Below are 19672 nucleotides of genomic sequence, written 5' to 3'. Positions count from 1 at the left end.
CTGCAGAATGGGGATTGGCCTAGCGGAAAGAACACGGGCCTGGGGCTTTGCACACAGTAAGCGCTCAATAAATACAATTGAATGAATGAATGAATGGGAGTCAGAAGGACTTGGTCCTCATCCTGGCTCTGCCATTTGTCTGCTGTGTGGCCTTGGGCAAGTCACTTTAACTGCTCTGTGCCTCAGTTTCCCCATCTGTAAAATGGGGATTAATCCTACTTCCTCCTACTTAGACTGTGAGCCACTTGTGGGATAGGGACTGTGTCCAACTTGATTAACTTGTCCCTACCCTGCTTGGCACATAGAAAGTGCTTAACAAGTACCAAATTATTATTATTCTTGGTGGTGGTGGTGTTATTATTGTTGTTATTATTATTATTATGTGATTCACAGACTGTGTTTAACCTGATTAGCTTGTATCTTCCCCAGCGCTTAGTACAGTGCCTGGCATGTAACGTGCTTAACAAGTACCATTTTTTAAAAAAGTTGAGAGCAAGGTAGAGTTAGAAGATTACCATGGGAGGAACAAAAGGAATGAGCCGGGGAATAGTTGGTGAAGAGAACAGACAGGTAAGGTGGAGCTGGATGGTGGAGGGCCTTGAAACCGATGATGAGGAGTTGTAGAAACAGCATGGTGTGTAGAAGTAGCAAGGTGTAGTGGATGGAGTACGGGCTTGGGAGTCAGAAGGTCGTGGGTTCTAAATCCCTGCTCCACCACTTGTCTGCTGTGTGACCTTGAGCAACTCATTTAACATCACTACCTCAGTTACCTCATCTGTAAAATGGGCATTGAGACTGTGAAACCCACCTGATAATGATGGTATTTAAGCACTTACTATGTGTCAAGCACTGTTCTAAGCACTGTGTACTGTTCTAAGCGCTGGATGTAATTCCTATTCTCTCTCGATACCTGTCTCTGATCCTTGGTCCAAGCCCTTCCTCATGCCTGTAACGCCCTCTCCCTTCAAATCCACCAGAACTCAGCTCTCCCCATCTTCAGAGCTGTCCTGAAATCCCATCCCCAACCAGGAGGGTGGGATTCCCCCCTCAACTGTCATCTCAGTGCTTTTGACCTCTCAACGTGCTTTCATGCATTACTCTATCATTTAAGACTTTCTTTCTCCTATTCACAAATCATTCTGTGCCTGGCTCCCCTGTTAGATTGCAGGTTCCCGGTGTCATCTACATCTCTTCTACTTTCTCTCAAACATTTAGTGTAATGCCTAGCATTCAGTAGGCGCTCAATAAATACCACAGTTTGACTGACAGAGATTTGGCATTCAAACCCATGTTTCCAGTTTCCCAGAGCTGTGCTCTTTCAGCTGAACGAACAGTAAGGCTAGGCAAATCACAAGGCCACAAAAAACAACAGTTAAAGCAATAGGAGCCACAGAGCATTGCAGCTAATTGAAAAAACCTGTTATGTCAGTACTACATGTACTTGTACTTACCCAAACTTCCCTTCCCGGATTGGTGTTGGTTTTCTGTCCCTAGGAGTCCCACTTGCACTTGTCCCCTCTTCACTTCATCCTAGATTCTACATCTCCAACTCTGATCTCTCCCTCTCTGCAGTTTCACATTTCCTCCTGCTTTCAAGATGTCGCTACATCTGTCTGTCACCTCAAACTTAATATGTCTAAAACTGAACTTCTTATCTTCCCACCCAAACCTTGTCCTTCCCCTGACTTTCCCATCACTGTAGATGGCCCCACCATCCTTCCTGTCACGCAAGCCCGAAACCTCGGCATTATCCTTCACTCCTCGTTCTCATTCAGCCCACATATTCAATCTATCACTAAATCCTGTCAGTTCAACCTTCACAGCATTGCTAAAATACACCCTTTCCTCTCCATCCAAACTGCTACCACGTTAATTGTTTTCAAGGTATTAAGCGCTTACTGTGTACCCGACACTGGGGTAGATACGAGATTATCAGTTTGGACACAGTCCGCGCTCCACATGGGCTCACCATCTTAATCCCCATCTTTCAGATGAGGTTACTGAAGCACAGAGGAAGCAAAGCGACTTGCCCAGGGTCATACAGTCGATAAGTGGTGGAGCGGGGATTAGAACCCAGGTCCTTTTGACTCCCAGGCCCTTGCTCTGTCCACTAGGCAACGCTGCGTCTCTAATCCAAGCAAACAGAAACTTTACCACTGGCTTTAAAGCACTCAATCACCTTGCCCTCTCTTACCTCACCTCGCTTACTCTCCTGCTACAACCCAGCCCACACGCTTGGCTTCTCTAATGCCGACTTACTCACTGTACCTCAATCTCGTCTATCTCTCTGCCAACCTCTTGCCCACATCTTACCTGTGGCCTGGAACACCCTTCCTCTTCATATCCAACAGACAATTACTCTCCTCACCTTCAAAGCCTTCCCTGACTAAGCCCTCCTTTCCTCTTTTCCCACTCCCTTCTGCTTCGCTTTGATCTGCCCCCCTTTTATTCATCCCCTAGTCCCCCAGCACTTATGTACATAGCTGGAATTTTATCTGTTTATAATAATGTCTGTCTCCCTCTCTAGACTGTAAGCTCATTGTGAGCAGGGAATATGTCTGTTGTTGTACTCTCCCAAGTGCTTAGTATAGTGCCTCTGCACACAGTAAGCGCTCAATAAATATGACTAACTGACCGACTTTTCCCATCTCCACCTTGATTACTGTATAAGCCTCCGTGCTGACCTACCTGTGTCCTGTCTCTCCCCACTCCAGTCCAGATTTCACTCTCTGCCTGGATCATTTTTGTACAAAAACGTTCAGTCCATGTTTCCCCTCTCCTCAAGAACCTCCAGTGGTTGCCTATCTGCCTCCGCATCAAACAGAAACTCTTCACCATCGGCTTTAAAACACCCAATCACCTTGCCCCTCCTACCTCACCTTGTTACTCTCCTACTACAACCCTGCCCACACACATCGCTTCTCTAATGCCAACCTACTCACTGTACCTCGATCTCCTCTATCTCGACGCCGACCTCTCGCCTACGTCCTGCCTCTGGCCTGGAATGCCCTCCCTCTTCATATCTGACAGACAGCTACTCCTCCCCCCCCCCCTCCCCCCCGCCCACTGGCCGGGCTTCAAAGCCTTATTGAAAGCACATCTCCTCCAAGAGGCCTTCCCTGACTATGCCCTCTCTTCCTTTTCTTCAACTCCCTCTGCATTGCCCTGACTTGCTCCCTTTATTCATCCCCTCTCCAACCCCACAGCACTTATGTAGATGTCTGTAATTTATTTCTATTACTGTCTGTCTCCCCCTCTAGACTGTAGGCTCGTTGTGGGCAGGGAATGTGTCTGTTATACGGTTATACTGTACTCTCCCAAGCCCTTAGTACAGTACTCAATAGATGTGATTAATTGGTTGATTGATTGATCCTCTTTCTGAATGAGCAAAACTGATAGTCAAAATTCATTCATTCGATTGTATTGAGCACTTACTGTGTGCAGCGCACTGTACTAAGTGCTTGGGAGATTACAGTACAACAATAAGCAGGCAAATTCCCTGCCCACAACAAGTTTACAGTCTAGAGCAGGGAGGAAGACATGAATATAAATTACAGGTATGTACATAAGTGCTATAGGCCTAGGACGGGAGGAAGAACAAAGGGAGTGAGTCAGGGTGACACAAAAGGGAGTGGGAGAAGAGGAAAGGGGGGCTTAGTCAGGGAAGGCCTCTTGGAGGAGACGTGCCTTCCATAAGGCTTTGAAGGGGGAGAGAGTAATTGTTGGATTTGAAGAGGGAGGGCATTCCAGGACAGAGGCAGGACGTGGGTGAGGGGTCGGCAGTGAGATAGATGAGATTGAGGCACAGTGAGAAGGTTAGCATTAAAGGAGCAAAGTGTGCAGGCTGGGTTGTAGTAGGAGAGTAGCGAGATGAGGTAGGAGGGGGCAAGGTGGTGAAGTGCTTTAAAGCCAATGGTGAGGAATTTTTGTTTGATGCGGAGGTGGATGGGCAAACCACTGGAGTTTTTTGAGGAGTGGGGTGACATGTCTTGAACATTTTTGTAGAACAGTGACCCAGGCAGCAGAGTGAAGTGTGGACTGGAGTGGGGAGAGGCAGGAGGCAGGAGGCAGAGAGGTCAGCAAGGAGGCGGATGCAGTAATCCAGGCGGGATTGGGTGAGTGATTGTATTACTCATGGTCTGTTGAATCAGACCATACTTTCACAACTCGATCATTAGATGATATTAGAACACCAAATCAGAAGGGTTTCTTTTTGCTTTCCCCTCTTTATTTGCTTGGCCTGTTCCTTTATTGTATAAATACCCTTGATTGATTAATTGGTAAATAAATTATGTTGATCTGGCATGATTTACACTTTACAAAATCATGTGGGTTGTATCGTAGTCCCTTCTGCTCCACTAGGAACGTACAGACTGATTTGTTGTAGCATTTTCCCCCATAAGCTGTCTGGTCTGTAATTACCAGGGTCATCTTCTTTACCTTTTCTAAACAGGGAAATAGCATCTGCCATTTTCCATTTCTCAGGAGATCCTCCCTCCCATCAATCAATCAATTAATCAGTGGTATTTACTGAGCACTTACTGTGTTCAGAGCACTGTACTAAGCAGAATTGGTAATCATGTTTGTCTGCAAGGAGCTTACAGTCTAGAGAGGGAGACAGACATTAATATAAGTAAATAAATTGTGTTTATGTACATCAGTGCTGTGGGGCTGAGTGTGGGGTGAACACCACGTACAAATATCACTTATCAAAAATAAAGGCTCATCTCCACGATAGCATCTTCCAATACATAGGATACATGGCAGTAAGTCTTACTGATTGGAATACCAGTTCTGTTTGGGGGACATTCTTAATTTTTGACCTTCGCATGAAGCAAAAACTCCTCACTATTGGCTTCAAAGCGCTCTATCACCTAGCCCCCTCCTGCCTCACCTCCCTTCTCTCCTTTTACAGCCCAGCCCGCACCCTCTGCTCCTCTGCCGCTAACCTCCTCACTGTGCTTCATTCTCGCCTGTTTTGCCGTCGACCCCTGGCCCACGTTCTGCCTCTGGCCTGGAATGCCCTCCCTCCTCACATCCTCCAAACTAGCTCTCTTCCCCTCTTCAAAACCCTACTGAGAGCTCACCTCCTCCAGGAGGTCTTCCCAGACTGAGCCCCCCCTTTTTCTCTGCTCCTCCTCCCCTCCCCATCGCCCCTACTCCCTCCCTCTGCTCTACCCCTTTCCCTGCCAACAGCACTTATGTATATTTGTGTATATTTATTACTCTATTCATGTTATTCATGATGCGTATATATCTATAATTCTATTTATTTTGATGCTATTGATGCCTGTCTACCCCTTCTAGACTGTGAGCCCGTTGTTGGGTAGGGATTGTCTCTATCTGTTGCCAAATTGTACTTTCCAAGCGCTTAGTACAGTGCTCTGCACACAGTAAGCGCTCAATAAATACAATTGAATGAATGAATGAATTTCTTTCCCTATTGTGTTTTGGTTTAACAGTCTTCCATAGTTAGTGGAACTTGCTCTGGTGAACTGATCATAGTTGATCTATCTCATAAATAGAGAACTTTAGAATTTTGAAGTAATGTGTTTCAGCTTTTACTCCTTGTCAGCAGTCCCCCCTCTTTGCCACACATACTTTAAGATGATTTCTTGTTATCTTTATTCAGCAGTTCTGGCTGCAGAATGGCAGATCACATCTTCATGAAAGCCAATCTTTCAAAGGCAAAATGAAGGTAAGAGCTAGGGTTAGCCTTCTAAGATCGCTATTCCGGAAGACTGTCCCTTGACCAGGTCATCCCATTTAGCCACTCTTAGCACCTCTGTATCTATCATGTTGGGCTTTTTGTTTACACCACTTGTTCCTTTATGGTTTACTTTTGCTGTTACCGGTTATATTTGTGGTTTCCTTCCCCACCCGCCATTGTATATATGTTATTTGTGCCTGCCTGCGTAAGCTCAACAAATGCTAGCAGTGTAGATGATAACGATGATGATGGTGCTCTTCGTACCCCTAGGCAACCCCGGGTTTCGTTCCTCTCTCCTGGCTTAGGGGGTCCTGGGATGTTCTACTCACCATGCTTTTGGTTTATGACTCCAGTTTCAACCCCCCCTCCCCCCCCATTTTGCTTTTGCTTGCATCACTGGTCTAGGGCCTTGCTGGACAAATGTCCTCAGATAGATCCTAGATTCTGACTCCAATAGCCCTCACATTTTCTGTCCCTGATCCCTACAATCCACCATGTCACCCACTGTTAGGGTGACACCATTTTTCTGGCTTTGCGAGAGGCAATCTGCTTGTCACCTGGTCTGTCCTCTTCTTGCTACTGGACATTTTTACGTCTGGTGTTTAAATTTTCAGTGGCCAGTCTCCCTCCGCTGTGGCTCTCACTGCTGAATTCCATGGCTTAGAGGCAGTATCGGAGTTCACCTGCACTGGAAGGCAAAGCAAAGGCTCAAGCAATTGGGAAGGGCTAGGATACCCCAGAGAAATGCCGTAGGTTCATGCTGGTTTGAGCTGAATTGGGCAGACATCCCCAAAATGGTGACCTATGGCATCATCGCATCATGCTGCATGGCAGTGGAGCATGTGTGAGGTCATGTGCTTCTCGAGATTTGGGTTTTTGGCGTGCCGTCACTGCCCAGCCTATACACCATGGAACCTTGGAGCCCCTCGCTTCCGCTTCCTAGCAGGGGAAGGAGAACAAAACCTAAGTTGTTCTAGGCCAGGGGAGCTAGGTATAATTGCCTACTGCTGCTCACAGCTGAGGCCCAGGGCTCCCTTCATTTAACACTGGGGGTCATGAGGATTGCAGTTACAATAAGGAGGAAACAGAGGCTGCCTTTCCATTGCTCTGGGCTAGGGCCAGGACACTTTTCTGCACTTAACGTATTAACCTACAAAGCAAAGACTTACCTGGGCCTAGATATAATGTAAAATGGAATACATTTTATACGTCTGTCTATCCCTCTAGACTGTAAGCCCATTGTGGGCAGGGAATGTTATTGGTTATTCTGTTAAATGATAGAATAAAAGAATAAATTATTCTGTTCAATATCTGTTTATTCTTATATATTACTCTTCCAAGTGTTTAGCGTGGCTCAGTGGAAAGAGCATGGGCTTTGGAGTCAGAGGCCGTGGGTTCAAATCCCGGCTCCGCCACTTGTCAGCTGTGTGACCTTGGGCAAGTCACTTAACTTCTCTGGGCCTCAGTTCCCTCATCTGGAAAATGAGGATGAAGACTGTGAGCCCCACTTAGGACAACCTGATTATCTTGTATCTACCCCAGCGCTTAGAACAGTGCTTTGCACATAGTAAGCACTTAACAAATACCAACATTATTATTATTATTACAGTGCTTTGCACACAGTAAGTGCTCAATAAATATGGTTGAATGAGTGAACGAATATAGTAGTTGGCTGAAAGAACTGGAATTTATCTACAGCAGAGGGTGCTAGACTACACTTGAAAACCATCAAGTTACAAAAACCACTCAGTATTTCTTGTTGCTAAATAAGTTAATGACACATAGCTTGACAACTAGAAAAGTCAAGTGAATCTCACACCATCCCAGAACTGGCATCTTTTTTTGTTAGCGTTTATGTCATTTTCATTTGGAAAGAAAAAAAGTACTAGGAAATGTGATTTCCAGTGGTATAGATCAATTGCTATTTTTTATTACCATTAAAACCCATATTGGCATGGTTTTATTTACTATAAAAACTGTAGCTATAAAGATATCTTAAGACTATCCTTTGATAATCTCCACCTTCTCTTCAATCTCTACCTATCTTCATTTCATCCCCCTTCTTTCTTCCATCCCTCAAGCTTTCTCCTTCTCTCTCAGTAAACATTGGTTGACTGAATGAGTGACTGCCTCCTCTCCTTCCTTCCACTCCTCCCCTCTTGCATCTACCCCAGTGCTTAGTATAGTGCTTGGCACATAGTAAACCCTTAACAAATACTATTTTTGTTCTTGTTATAAGCAGCATGGCTTAGTGAAAAGAGCACGGGCTTGGGAGTCAGAGGTCGTGGGTTCCAATCCTGGCTCTGCCACTTATCAGCTGTGTGACTTTGGGCAAGTCACTTAACTTCTCTGTGCCTGTTACCTCATCTGTAAAATGGGGATTAAGACTGAGCCCCACGTGGCACAACCTGATCACCTTCTATCTACCCCACCGCTTAGAATAGTTCTTGACACATAGTAAGCGCTTAACAAATACCATAATTATTATTATTATTCTTGCTCAGAATTCCTGAAGTGCTACTTTTCCAAGCCATCTCAAGAAAGCAATAAAACCCAGTAATGGTGTTCCCAGATTTGGAGGAGGTTGTTGGCAATGGGTCTTCATATCATCAATTCTCTCTCAACCCTCTGGGAACAAAAGATGTGTTTCAGAATACTTAATGCAGGTCAAATTGTCAACAGTTATGTAGACAATTTGCATTTGCAGACTGAATAGATTTAATTATTCTTATATTTCTGGAGAATGGTGAACTAGTTTTATATATTGTCAGTTTACGTATGGAGATTTGGTATGAATTTATTGTTATTCCTAAGTGGGACTCTCAAATGTATAAATATAATTGAACACAGAGTGTTATATTGTTTTATTTTCATTAAGCATTCCATTAAACACCTTTTTATTGAATACCTTTCTGCTGGACACTACATGTTCTCAGGACTTTTCTGTATCAAAGCAGTTCTCCCATCCAGGAGGTGTTCACAGCATGTTTTATTTTATTTTCAAATAATGTTCCAGGGAAATAGACAATTAGAAGATAAAATGCCAAGCCTGCCTGCCAAGGGAATGAGATACATCCCTGAGACTCTCAGCGACAAAAGGCTTTCTCCAAAATGCTTTCATCTGCCACTGTGTATGGGAGGGTCACTTTCAGCTTCTGATTTTCATCCATTGTCTGACAGATGATCTCATAGGCATTCCTATTGCCTGACCAGCAGCGACGAGCCACCTATCAAATCACAGAGAAAGGAATGGAGAAAAGGCAGAAGAGGGAGAGTTTTAGATGAGTTTTTTTCTCCTCACTCCTCCTCTAAACAGATTTACTTTCAACATTTCAAAAAATGTACAATTAGGCACACTTCCATCTTGATTCAAGAAATAGGGCAACATTTCATTCCTTAAGAGCACTAAGAATGCTCTGGGTGAACTTGGTACATTTGAATGACCACAAAGAGTATGCATCTTGCTGCCCAGATGTTTCTGGCATTGCTACCTTACAAGTGGTTTCCCCTCATTTTTCTAATCTCTCTCATTTAGTCTGCCACCAGATCTTGCCGGTTCCACCTTCACAACATCTCTACAATCTGCCCTTTCCTCTTCATCCAAACTGCACCAGCCTCCTTGATGACCTACCTCCCTGCCTCCTGTCTCTCCCCACTCAAGTCTGTACTTCATTCTGCTGCGTGGATCATTTTTCTTAAAAAAAAAAAAAATCTGCCCACATATCTCCAATCCTCAAGCATCTCCAGTGGTTGCCCACCCACCTTTGCAACAAACAGAAATGTCTTACTGCTGGCCATAAGGCACTCAATCAGCTCCCTGCTCCTACCTTATATCGCTGCTTTCCTACTGCAGTTCAGTCCACACACTTCGCTCCTCTAACACCAACCTACTCACTCTACCTCAATCTCATCTATCTCTCTACCGACCCCCTGCCTCCATCCTCCCTCTGCCCTGGAACTCCCTCCTCCTTTGTATCTGACAGACTACCTACTCTCCCCACCTTGAAAGTCGTACTGAAATCACATCTCCTCCAAGAGGCCTTCCCCCATCTTGCCCCATTCATTCATTCATTCAATCGTATTTATTGAGCGCTTACTGTGTGCATAGCACTGTACTAAGCGCTTGGGAAGTACAAGTTGGCAACATATAGAGACGGTCCCTACCCAACAATGGGCTCACAGCCTAGATGGGGGAGACAGGCAACAAAACAAAACATGTGGACAGGTGTCAAGTCATCAGAATAAATAGAAGTAAAGCTAGGTGCACATCATTAACAAAATAAATACAATAGTAAATCTGTACAAGTAAAATAGAGTAATAAATCTGTACAAACATATATACAGGTGGTGTGGGGAGGGGAAGGAGGTAGGGCGGGGGGGATGGGGAGGAGGAGAGGAAAAAGGGGGCTCGGTCTGGGAAGGCCTCCTGGAGGAGGTGAGCTCTCAGTAGGGCTTTGAAGGGAGGAAGAGAGCCAGCTTGGCGGATGTGCGGCTTCTGCGTCACCCTGGAACTTGGATCCGTACTCTTGAAGCAATTGTTATCTACCCCACCCTCAGCCCCAAAGTACTTATTTACATATCTATAATTTTTTAGTGTCTGCCTCCCCCTCTAGGCTGTAAGCAAGGGCCATATTATTATTATTATTATTATTAATAATCATATTTATTGAGCGCTTACTCTGAGCTCATTGTGGTCAGAGAATGTGTCTGATGTTATATTGTACTCTTCCAAGCACTTAGTACAGTGCTCTCTGCACACAGTAAGTGCTCAGTGAATACCACTGATTGATTGAAAGCTCACTGCAGAAGCAGCAGCAGTGATGAAAGCAACCATGGCAGCCAACCAGCACTAAGGACAGTGTCTGGCACATATAGTAAGCACTTAACAAATACCATAATTATTATTATTATAGCTCTAAGGTTTTGGTAGCAGAGGGGCAGTCTGGCTGCCTTTCCTCCCTTCTCTGCTGGCCAGCTACTGCTACCTCATTCATTCATTCATTCAATCGTATTTATTGAGCACTTACTGTGTGCAGAGCACTGTACTAAGCACTTTACCTCACCCTGGGCTTCCTGTTACCACAGTTGGCTGCTATGACCACCCAGTGGAAAACAAAATTTTAGAGGCTCCTGCCATTTTTCAGGTGGTGGATCAAAGGTCTGCAGTTCCTTCCTATTCTACATAACATAGAACAGCTAGTCATTGTCTCATTGACCGTAAACAAGTCCCAAAGGATAATTACATTTTCTAAATCCAGGAATATTGATAAGGGTTGGCCTTGATGCTAGTCTTGGGAGAGGAACTCTAACAGGGCTCTGACGGACAGTCTGAGTTAAGGTGAAGTTTTGCTCAAGAATAAGGGGGCCACCCACTGAGGTAGTGGGCAAGACAAAAAGCAGGGGGAGCTAAGGAACAGAGATACCTGATCCAAAATCCACAGTAGCACCAGTGCCAATTGAGGAAGGAAAAAAGAACTGTCTTCCCACTTCCATTCCATTCCTGGATAGAAACATCCTTTCTTCCCCCCCTCTCAGAAATATGAATTTTGGGAAATTCTGTTCTCACCTGCAATAGATCACTCAGAGACCAGATTATATGCTCATAGACTATTTCTCTTAGAATCGACAAGAAATTTCACTCTGGCCTGGAACACCCTCCCTCCTCAAATCCGACAGACAATTACTCTCCCTCCCTTCAAAGCCTTATTGAAGGCACATCTCCAAGAGGCCTTCCCAGACTAAGTCCTCTTGTCCTTTTCCTTAACTTCCTTCTGTGTTGACCTGAGAATCAACAAGAAATTGATTCTCCACGGTGTTTGTTAGGTGCTTACTATGTCTCCAGCACCATCATAAGCGCCAGGGTAGTTACAGGTTAAGCGGGTTGGACACGGTCCCTGTCCCCCATGGGGCTCCCAGTTCTTCATTCCCATTTTCCAGATGAGGGAACTGAGGCCCAGAGAAGCAATGTGACCTGCCCAAGGTCACACAGCAGGCAAGTGAAAGTGGGGTCATCTGAAGACACTGATGGGGTCACAAGAGTCCATTGGGTCATTTGAGGTGAAATGGGACATTAAGCTGCTTTCTGAAATTTTTTTCGATTTCATAAGTGAACGTGGGGTCATCTGAGGACACTAATGGGGTTGCAGAGAGTTCACAGGGTCATTTGAGGACACGAGTGGGGTCACAGAGAGTTCATGGAGTCTTTGTCCAGAAACGCTCTAGGCATGTTACTCCCCTCGTCAGAAATCTCCAGTGGCTACCAATCAATCTGCGCATCAGGCAGAAACTCCTCACCCTCGGCTTCAAGGCTCTCCATCACCTCGCCCCCTCCTACCTCACCTCCCTTCTCTCCTTCTACAGCCCAGCCCGCACCCTCCGCTCCTCTGCCGCTAATCTCCTCACTGTACCTCGTTCTCGCCTGTCCCGCCATCGACCCCTGGCCCACGTCATCCCCTGGGCCTGGAATGCCCTCCCTCTGCCCATCCGCCAAGCTAGCTCTCTTCCTCCCTTCAAGGCCCTACTGAGAGCTCACCTCCTCCAGGAGGCCTTCCCAGACTGAGCCCCTTCCTTCCTCTCCCCCTCGCCCCCCCCTCCATCTCCCGCCATCTTACCTCCTTCCCTTCCCCACAGCACCTGTATATATGTTTGTACATATTGATTACTCTATTTATTTTACTTGTACATATCTATTCATTTTATTTTGTTAGTATGTTTGGTTTGGTTTTGTTCTCTGTCTCCCCCTTTTAGACTGTGAGCCCACTGTTGGGTAGGGACTGTCTCTATATGTTGCCAACTTGTACTTCCCAAGTGCTTAGTACAGTGCTCTGCACAAAGTAAGCGCTCAATAAATACGATTGATTGATTGATTGATTTGAGGTGAAATTGGACATTGAGCTGCTTCCCGAAAATTTTCCCAATTTAATAAGTGAAAGTGGGGTCATCCGAGGACACAAATGGGGTCATGGAGAGTTCATGAGGTCATCTGAGGACATGAATGGGGTCACAGAGTTCATCAGGTCATTTGAGGTCAAATGGAACATTAAACGGGTTTCTGAAATTTTTCTCAATTTCAAGAGTAAAAATGGGGTCATCTGAGGACACAAATGAGGTCACGGAGAGTTCATGGGGTCATATGAGGACCCAAGTGGGGTCACAGAGAGTTCATGGGGTCATTTGAGGAAAAATTGGACATTGAGCTGCTTTCCGAAAATTTTCCCAATTTCATAAGTGAAAGTGGGGTCATCTGAGGACACAAATGGGGTCACAGAGGGTTCATGAGGTCATATGAGGACACGAGTGGGGTCCCGGAGAGTTCATGGGGTCATTACTCTATTTTACTTGTACATATTTACTATTCTATTTATTTTGTTAATGATGTGCATCTAGCTTTATTTCTACTTATTCTGATGACACCTGTCCACATGTTTTGTTTCATTGTCTGTCTCCCCCTTCTAGACTGTGAACCTGTTGATGGGTAGGGACTGTCTCTATATGTTGCTGACTTGTACTTCCCAAGCACTTAGTACAGTGCTGTGCACACAGTAAGTGCTCAATAAATACAATTGAATGAATGATTAAATGAATAAATTTCACTTTTTTCCTTTCATTTACTAGAAGATTTTCTATTTGATATAAGTAACTAAGCTTCAGTTACTGTCTTTGTTTAGCAATCACTTTTTTCAAATGTAAAAACGAGGACAGACCCTGCATAAAATTCTCCAGAGACATTATAGGAGCCAATTATACTAGAGGAAGATTAGCCCGGATTCATTCATTCAATCGTATTTATTGAGTGCTTACTGTGTGCAGAGCACTGTACTAAGTGTTTGGGAAGTACAAGTTGGCAACATATAAAGACGGTCCCTACCCAACAACGGGCTCACAGTCTAGAAGGGGGAGACAGACAACAAAACAAAACATGTAGACAGGTGTCAAGTCATCAGAATAAACAGAAATAAAGCTAGAAGCACATCATTAACAAAATAAATAGAACAGTAAATATGTACAAGTAAAATAAATAGAGTAATAAATCTGTACAAACATATATACAGGTGCTGTGGGGAGGGGAAGGAGGTAGGGCGGGGGGGATGGGGAGGGGGAGAGGAAAAAGGGGGCTCAGTCTGGGATATGACTTGCTTTAAAAAATAACTAGTTGTCCTGGATGAGACACGGCAGTCATACATTTTAGGATACTGTTCAGCCACCTAAAAGGCCTGAGGCAGAACCCATTAAGGTTATTGTATTTGGCTGTAGTGTAGCAGGAGGGAACCCCACAGCCATGTTTATTATGGCTCCTATTATTACTGCCTGCTGAAAAAGAGCAAGACCTCCTTTCTGCAGTGGGGATGGGAAGCCTTGCTGGAAGGATCTGGGTGGCAAAAGCAACAGAGACATCAGGAATGGATCAATTAATCCATCAGTGGTATTTATTAAGCACTGACTGTGTCCTCTAGACTGTAAGCTCACTGTGGGCAGGAAATGTGTGTCTGATATTGTTGTTTGTACTCTCCCAAGTGCTTAATACAGTTCCCTGTGCACAGTAAGCACCCGAATATGATTGATTGATTGCAGAGCACTGGACTAAGTGCTTGGGAGAGAGATGAGTTGACTATTTTCTTGTGTATGTATGGGTTTGTCTCTCTGGGTGTATGTCATCATCTGCCTCTCATTCGCTCTCTGATTTTTTTTCTCTATTTCTCCCTCTCTCTCTGCTGTCCAAGACTGAACTCCTTGTCTTCCCTCCCAAACCCTGCCCTCTCCTTGACTTTCCCACCTCTGTTGACGGCACTACCATCCTTCCCGTCTCACAAGCCCGCAACCTTGGTGTCATCCTCGACTCCTCTCTCTCATTCACCCCTCACATCCAAGTCGTCACCAAAACCTGCCGGTCTTAGCTCCGCAACATTGCCAAGATCCGCCCTTTCCTCTCCATCCAAACCGCTACCCTGCTCATTCAAGCTCTCATCCTATCCCATCTGGACTACTGTATCAGCCTTCTCTCTGATCTCCCATCCTCATGTCTCTCCCCACTTCAATCCATACTTCATGCTGCTGCCCGGATGGTCTTTGTCCAGAAATGCTCTGGGCATGTTACTCCCCTCCTCAAAAATCTCCAGTGGCTACCAATCAATCTGCGCATCAGGCAGAAACTCCTCACCCTGGGCTTCAAGGCTCTCCATCACCTCGCCCCCTCCTACCTCACCTCCCTTCTCTCCTTCTACAGTCCAGCCCGCACCCTCCGCTCCTCCGCCGCTAATCTCCTCACCGTGCCTCGTTCTCGCCTGTCCCGCCATCGACCCCCGGCCCACGCCATCCCCCGGGCCTGGAATGCCCTCCCTCTGCCCATCTGCCAAGCTAGCACTCTTCCTCCCTTCAAGACCCTACTGAGAGCTCACCTCCTCCAGGAGGCCTTCCCAGACTGAGCCCCTTCCTTCCTCTCCCCCTCGTCCCCCTCTCCATCCCCCCCATCTTACCTCCTTCCCTTCCCCACAGCACCTGTATATATGTATATATGTTTGTACATATCTATTACTCTATTTATTTATTTTACTTGTACATATCTATTCTATTTATTTTATTTTGTTAGTATGTTTGGTTTTGTTCTCTGTCTCCCCCTTTTAGACTGTGAGCCCACTGTTGGGTAGGGACTGTATATGTTGCCAACTTGTACTTCCCAAGCGCTTAGTACAGTGCTCTTCACACAGTAAGCGCTCAATAAATACGATTGATTGATTGCTGTTGGTCTATTTTGCTGCCTTTCCTATTTTTTCACCTTCATTCCTCTTGAGCTATTTTTAGCCTCAGGGTCTTGGACTCTTCTCTGCTGCCTTAAGGCTTGCCCCAGATTTCTTGTCAAATATATTTATTGAGTGCTTACTGTGTGCAGAGCACTGTACTAAGCACTTGGGAGAATACAATACAACAACAGTCACATTCCCTGCCCACAATGAGCTTACAGTCTATGGAGGGGCGGGGGGGAGAGACAGACATTCATATAAATAAATAAATTAAGATATGTACATAAGTGCTGTGGGAATGGGAAGGGGGATGAATAAAGGGAGCAAGTCAGGTCAACCCAGAAGGGAATTGAAGAAAAGGAAAAGAGGTCTTAATTAGGGAAGGCCTCTTAGAGGAGATATGCCTTCACTAAGACTTAGAAGGGAGGGAGATTAATTGTCAGATTTGAGGAGGGAGGGTGTTGCAGGCCAGAAGCAGGACAAGGGTGAAGGGTTGGCGGTGAGATAGACGAGATTTGGGTACAGTGAGGAGATTAGCATTACAGGAGCGAAATGTGCAGGTTGGGTTGTAGTAGGAGAGTAGCGAGGTGAGGTAGGAGGGGGCAAGGTGATTGGAGTGCTTTAAAGCTGATGGTGAGGAGTTTGATGCAGAGGTGGATGTGCAACCACTGGAGGTTCTTGAAGAATGGGGAAACATGGACTGAACGTTTTTGTAGAAAAATGATCCGGGCAGCAGAGTGAAGTATGGACTGGAGTGGGGAGAGACAGGAGGTTGGGAGGTCAGCACAGAGGATGATACAGTAATCAAGGTGGGATAAGTGTTTCGATTCATGTGGAAGCAGTTTGGATGGAGAGGAAAGGGTGGATTTTAGTGATGTTGTGAAGGTGGAAATGACAGGATTTAGTTATGGATTGAATATGTGGGTAGAATGAGAGAGATGAGTCAAGCATAATACCAAGCTTATGGGCTTGTGAGACGCAAAGGATGATAGCCCCATCTACAGTGATGATAAAGTCAGGGGGAGGACAGAGTTTGGGTGGGAAGATAAGGAGTTCTGTTTTAGACATGTTAAGTTTGAGGTGACCGGAGGACATCCAAGGAGAGCTGTCTTGAAGGAAGGAGGAAATGTGAAACTGCAGAGACGGGGAGAGAGATCAGGGCTGGAGATGTAGATTTGGGTATCATCCACATAGAGGTGGTAGTTAATGAGTTCTCCAAGGGAGTGTGTGTAGATGGAGTATAGAAGGGGACCTAGAACTGAACCTTGAGGGAAACCCACAGTTAGGGGGTGGGAGGCAGAGGAAGAGCCCATGAAAGAGACTGAGAATGAGCATCCAGAGAGATAGAAGGAGAGCCAGGAGACAACAGTGTCAGTGAAACCGAGGTTGGATAATCTCACCAGGAGAAGGGGATGGTAGACATAGTCAAAGGCAAACGAGAGGTCGAGGAGGATTAGGATGGAGTAGAGGCTGCTGGATTTGACAAAAAGGAGATCGTTTGTGACCTTGAGATAGTGGTTTCCATGGAGTGAAGGGGACGGAAGCCAGATTGGAGAGGGGTCGAGGAGAGAATTGAGAGGAACTTGAGACAGCAAGCGTAGACAACTTGCTCAAGGAGTTTGGAGAGGAATTCTAGGAGGGAGATAGGGCCATAAGGGTAGGAGGGAGCTGTGGGATCAAGGGAGGGTTTTTGGAGGGGGGAGACATGGGCAAGTTTGAAAGCAGTTGGGAAGAAGCAGAGAGTGAACAGTTGAAGATGGCAGTTAAGGAGGGAAGAAGGGTGGAGGTAGAAAGTAGCAGGTTTCACTCTGCTATCTAAAAATGAATGAAAGTTGAATACTATCACCAGGTTGCAACTGTAATTATAAAGTGAATTAAGATTCAGTATTCATTATCATTTATTTTTTTGAAACAGTGCCATGCTCCCAAAAGGCATTAAACCAACCAGGATTCTGAGGGAGAGGGTTCCCTCCTTCAATTTAACTGCTAGACTATGGGCTAACACCAATACTCTAATATTTCTCTAGTGTTGTCCCCTCTAGACTGTAAGCTCATTGTAGGTAGGGATTGTGTCTGTTTATTGTTGTATTGTACTCTCCCAAGCACTTAGTACAGTGCTCTACACACAGTAAGCGCTCAATAAATGAAAGAATGAATCTTTATAGGCAAGCAGGGTCTGGCCATGTATTTATTATTTATGTATTCACCTGTGTCCCACCACTTGTGACCAATCACCCACTTGTTGGAATTTTGGAGATTTCCAATACTGATTACTTCTCACTGTTGCAAGAGGAAAAAAGAAGCCTGGTGCAGCTTCAGGACATCAATCTGATTTTACTTACTCCATTGGAGACATCCCAGCTAAGCATCATTTTAGCTCTGCGCTCAGCTCCTTCTGTTCCATCCAGTACCAGGCCAAATCCTCCATTGATCACTTCACCCCTTTAAGAGTCAAATACTTTTATTAGTTTGGAAAACTTTTTTTTTTTAAAAAAAGCTGGGAAGCGACCTGTCGAGTGCATTGGGGAGGGATGGGGGTGGTGATGGGAATGGAGATAGGAAGCCAGTCAACATTAGGTCAGGATTAGGTCTGATAACATGTTCAATTTGAGAACAGGGAAAGTCACTTGCTTTTCCATACCTCAGTTTCCTTTTAGAAACCAGAGGAGGAGGATGATGCATTAGATCATGGTAAAATGCTGAGAGGACCAAGTAGAGAAAAGCACTACATAAAGATAAAGTAGAAATTTACTGCAAATGCCATGCTCCAACATGAGCTTAGAAAATTTCCCTAAAAGCTTCACAAATAAAATCCCAAATAAATTACACTGGCCCCAGTCAAGCCTTTCTCATTTAAAAGGGGCACTTTTTGCTTTCATGAGGTCATATTTTCAGCTAAAGAAACATGTGGTTCTCTGACCTGTTCTACCTCCTATAATTTCCAGATATTTCCTTCTAGAGAGATCAAAGGGACGTAGGCCCCTAGCCCCATCTAAATGTCACACTGCCTCCTGGGTCTTTCGATTCTTAAATCACTGTTGCCTCTGTTACAGTAGGTGAGGGATTTCTTTCTCCTGCTAGAAAACAGTCTTCATAAAATGAGCTTCAAACCAAAACAATTTTCAATAAGTATGCCTTCCTAGGCAGACTTAACCAAATCAAAAATGAAACTGAATTTTCTGTTTCAAGGTTAGCACTGTCAATAAATCTAGACATTTGTAAGACATTTTTAGCTACTAAAAGTGGAGACATTAGGTAAAAACCAGCTAAAAATAAGTTCCTTAACATTGACTGCCAAAATTCTTTTTCTTTTCTAGGCAGTAGCATTATGGAGACAAAATTTTCGTTCCTCAACAGGCAGAGGCCAAAGTAATGAATGTTAAGGATAGCTGACTGTTGTATTTATTGTACTCTCCCAAGTGATTAGTACAGTGCTGTGCACACAGCAAGTGCTCAGTAAATGCCACTGATTGATTTGGATGTCAAATTCTTACCTATTCTCTGTGGACTGCACTCCTGCCCACCTACATGTTCTTTGCCCTCCATGTCCCAGCAGGGACACAACTGGCCAGGGACAAGGGAGTGTAAATGGCACTGGGCAGACCACTAACATTACAATCAATTCCTTTACTCAAGTTTTTGGTTCCAAAATCTGAGTGATGGGACCAAGGCTTAGCTCTCATTTAGGACAAGAGACTCCATCATTGTTAATTCATTAATTTGAATGTCTTGGGCCCAATCTGCAATGCTGATTCAGTACCCAGGCAAATCACCAGTAATAATAATAATAATGGCATTTATTAAGCACTTACTATGTGCAAAGCACTGTTCTAAACGCTGGGAAGGTTACAAGGTGATCAGGTTGTCCCACGTGGGGCTCACAGTCTTAATACCAGTGACCTCCTCTTGATCTTCTGCTTCTTGGACATTGCCCGCCCCCCCCCCCCCCCCCCCATGTACTTCACAGGCTCGCAGCTGGCTGACTTCAGTAGCTAGCAGCAGCTCGCGTCCTTTGTAAAACTGCCTGAGAACATGGCTGACAGAATGTGTCTGTTAATTGTTATATTGTACTCTCCCAAGTGCTTAGTACAGTGCTCTGCACACAGTAAGCACTCAATAAATATGATTGAATGAGTGAATGAAAGGCAGCATGGCTAAAACTTGGCTCAGGGCAGACCCGGTTATCTGAGGGTGTCTGGTTATCCAAAGGACACATTTTGTATTC

At 45.0% G+C, this 19672-nt stretch overlaps 1 protein-coding gene across 1 annotated transcript in view; it reads right to left on the bottom strand.

The window, feature by feature from the left end:
* Positions 1 to 8559: 8559 nt before the first annotated feature.
* UROC1 (urocanate hydratase 1) overlaps positions 8560 to 19672 on the bottom strand; it is a 177938-nt gene continuing 166825 nt past the window's right edge. Inside the window, exons 20-21 of the mRNA XM_038772226.1 lie at positions 17790 to 17889; positions 8560 to 8937 (exon numbers count right to left, since the gene is read on the bottom strand). Of these exons, the coding sequence (XP_038628154.1) occupies positions 8797 to 8937; positions 17790 to 17889 (241 nt within the window). The 3' untranslated portion in view covers positions 8560 to 8796. The remainder of the gene's footprint in view (positions 8938 to 17789; positions 17890 to 19672) is intronic.

The sequence above is a fragment of the Tachyglossus aculeatus genome, chromosome X1 (genome assembly GCF_015852505.1).
Source record: "Tachyglossus aculeatus isolate mTacAcu1 chromosome X1, mTacAcu1.pri, whole genome shotgun sequence".
In the NCBI taxonomy this organism is placed as follows: domain Eukaryota; kingdom Metazoa; phylum Chordata; class Mammalia; order Monotremata; family Tachyglossidae; genus Tachyglossus; species Tachyglossus aculeatus.
This window is presented reverse-complemented; position numbering and strand designations above follow the sequence as displayed.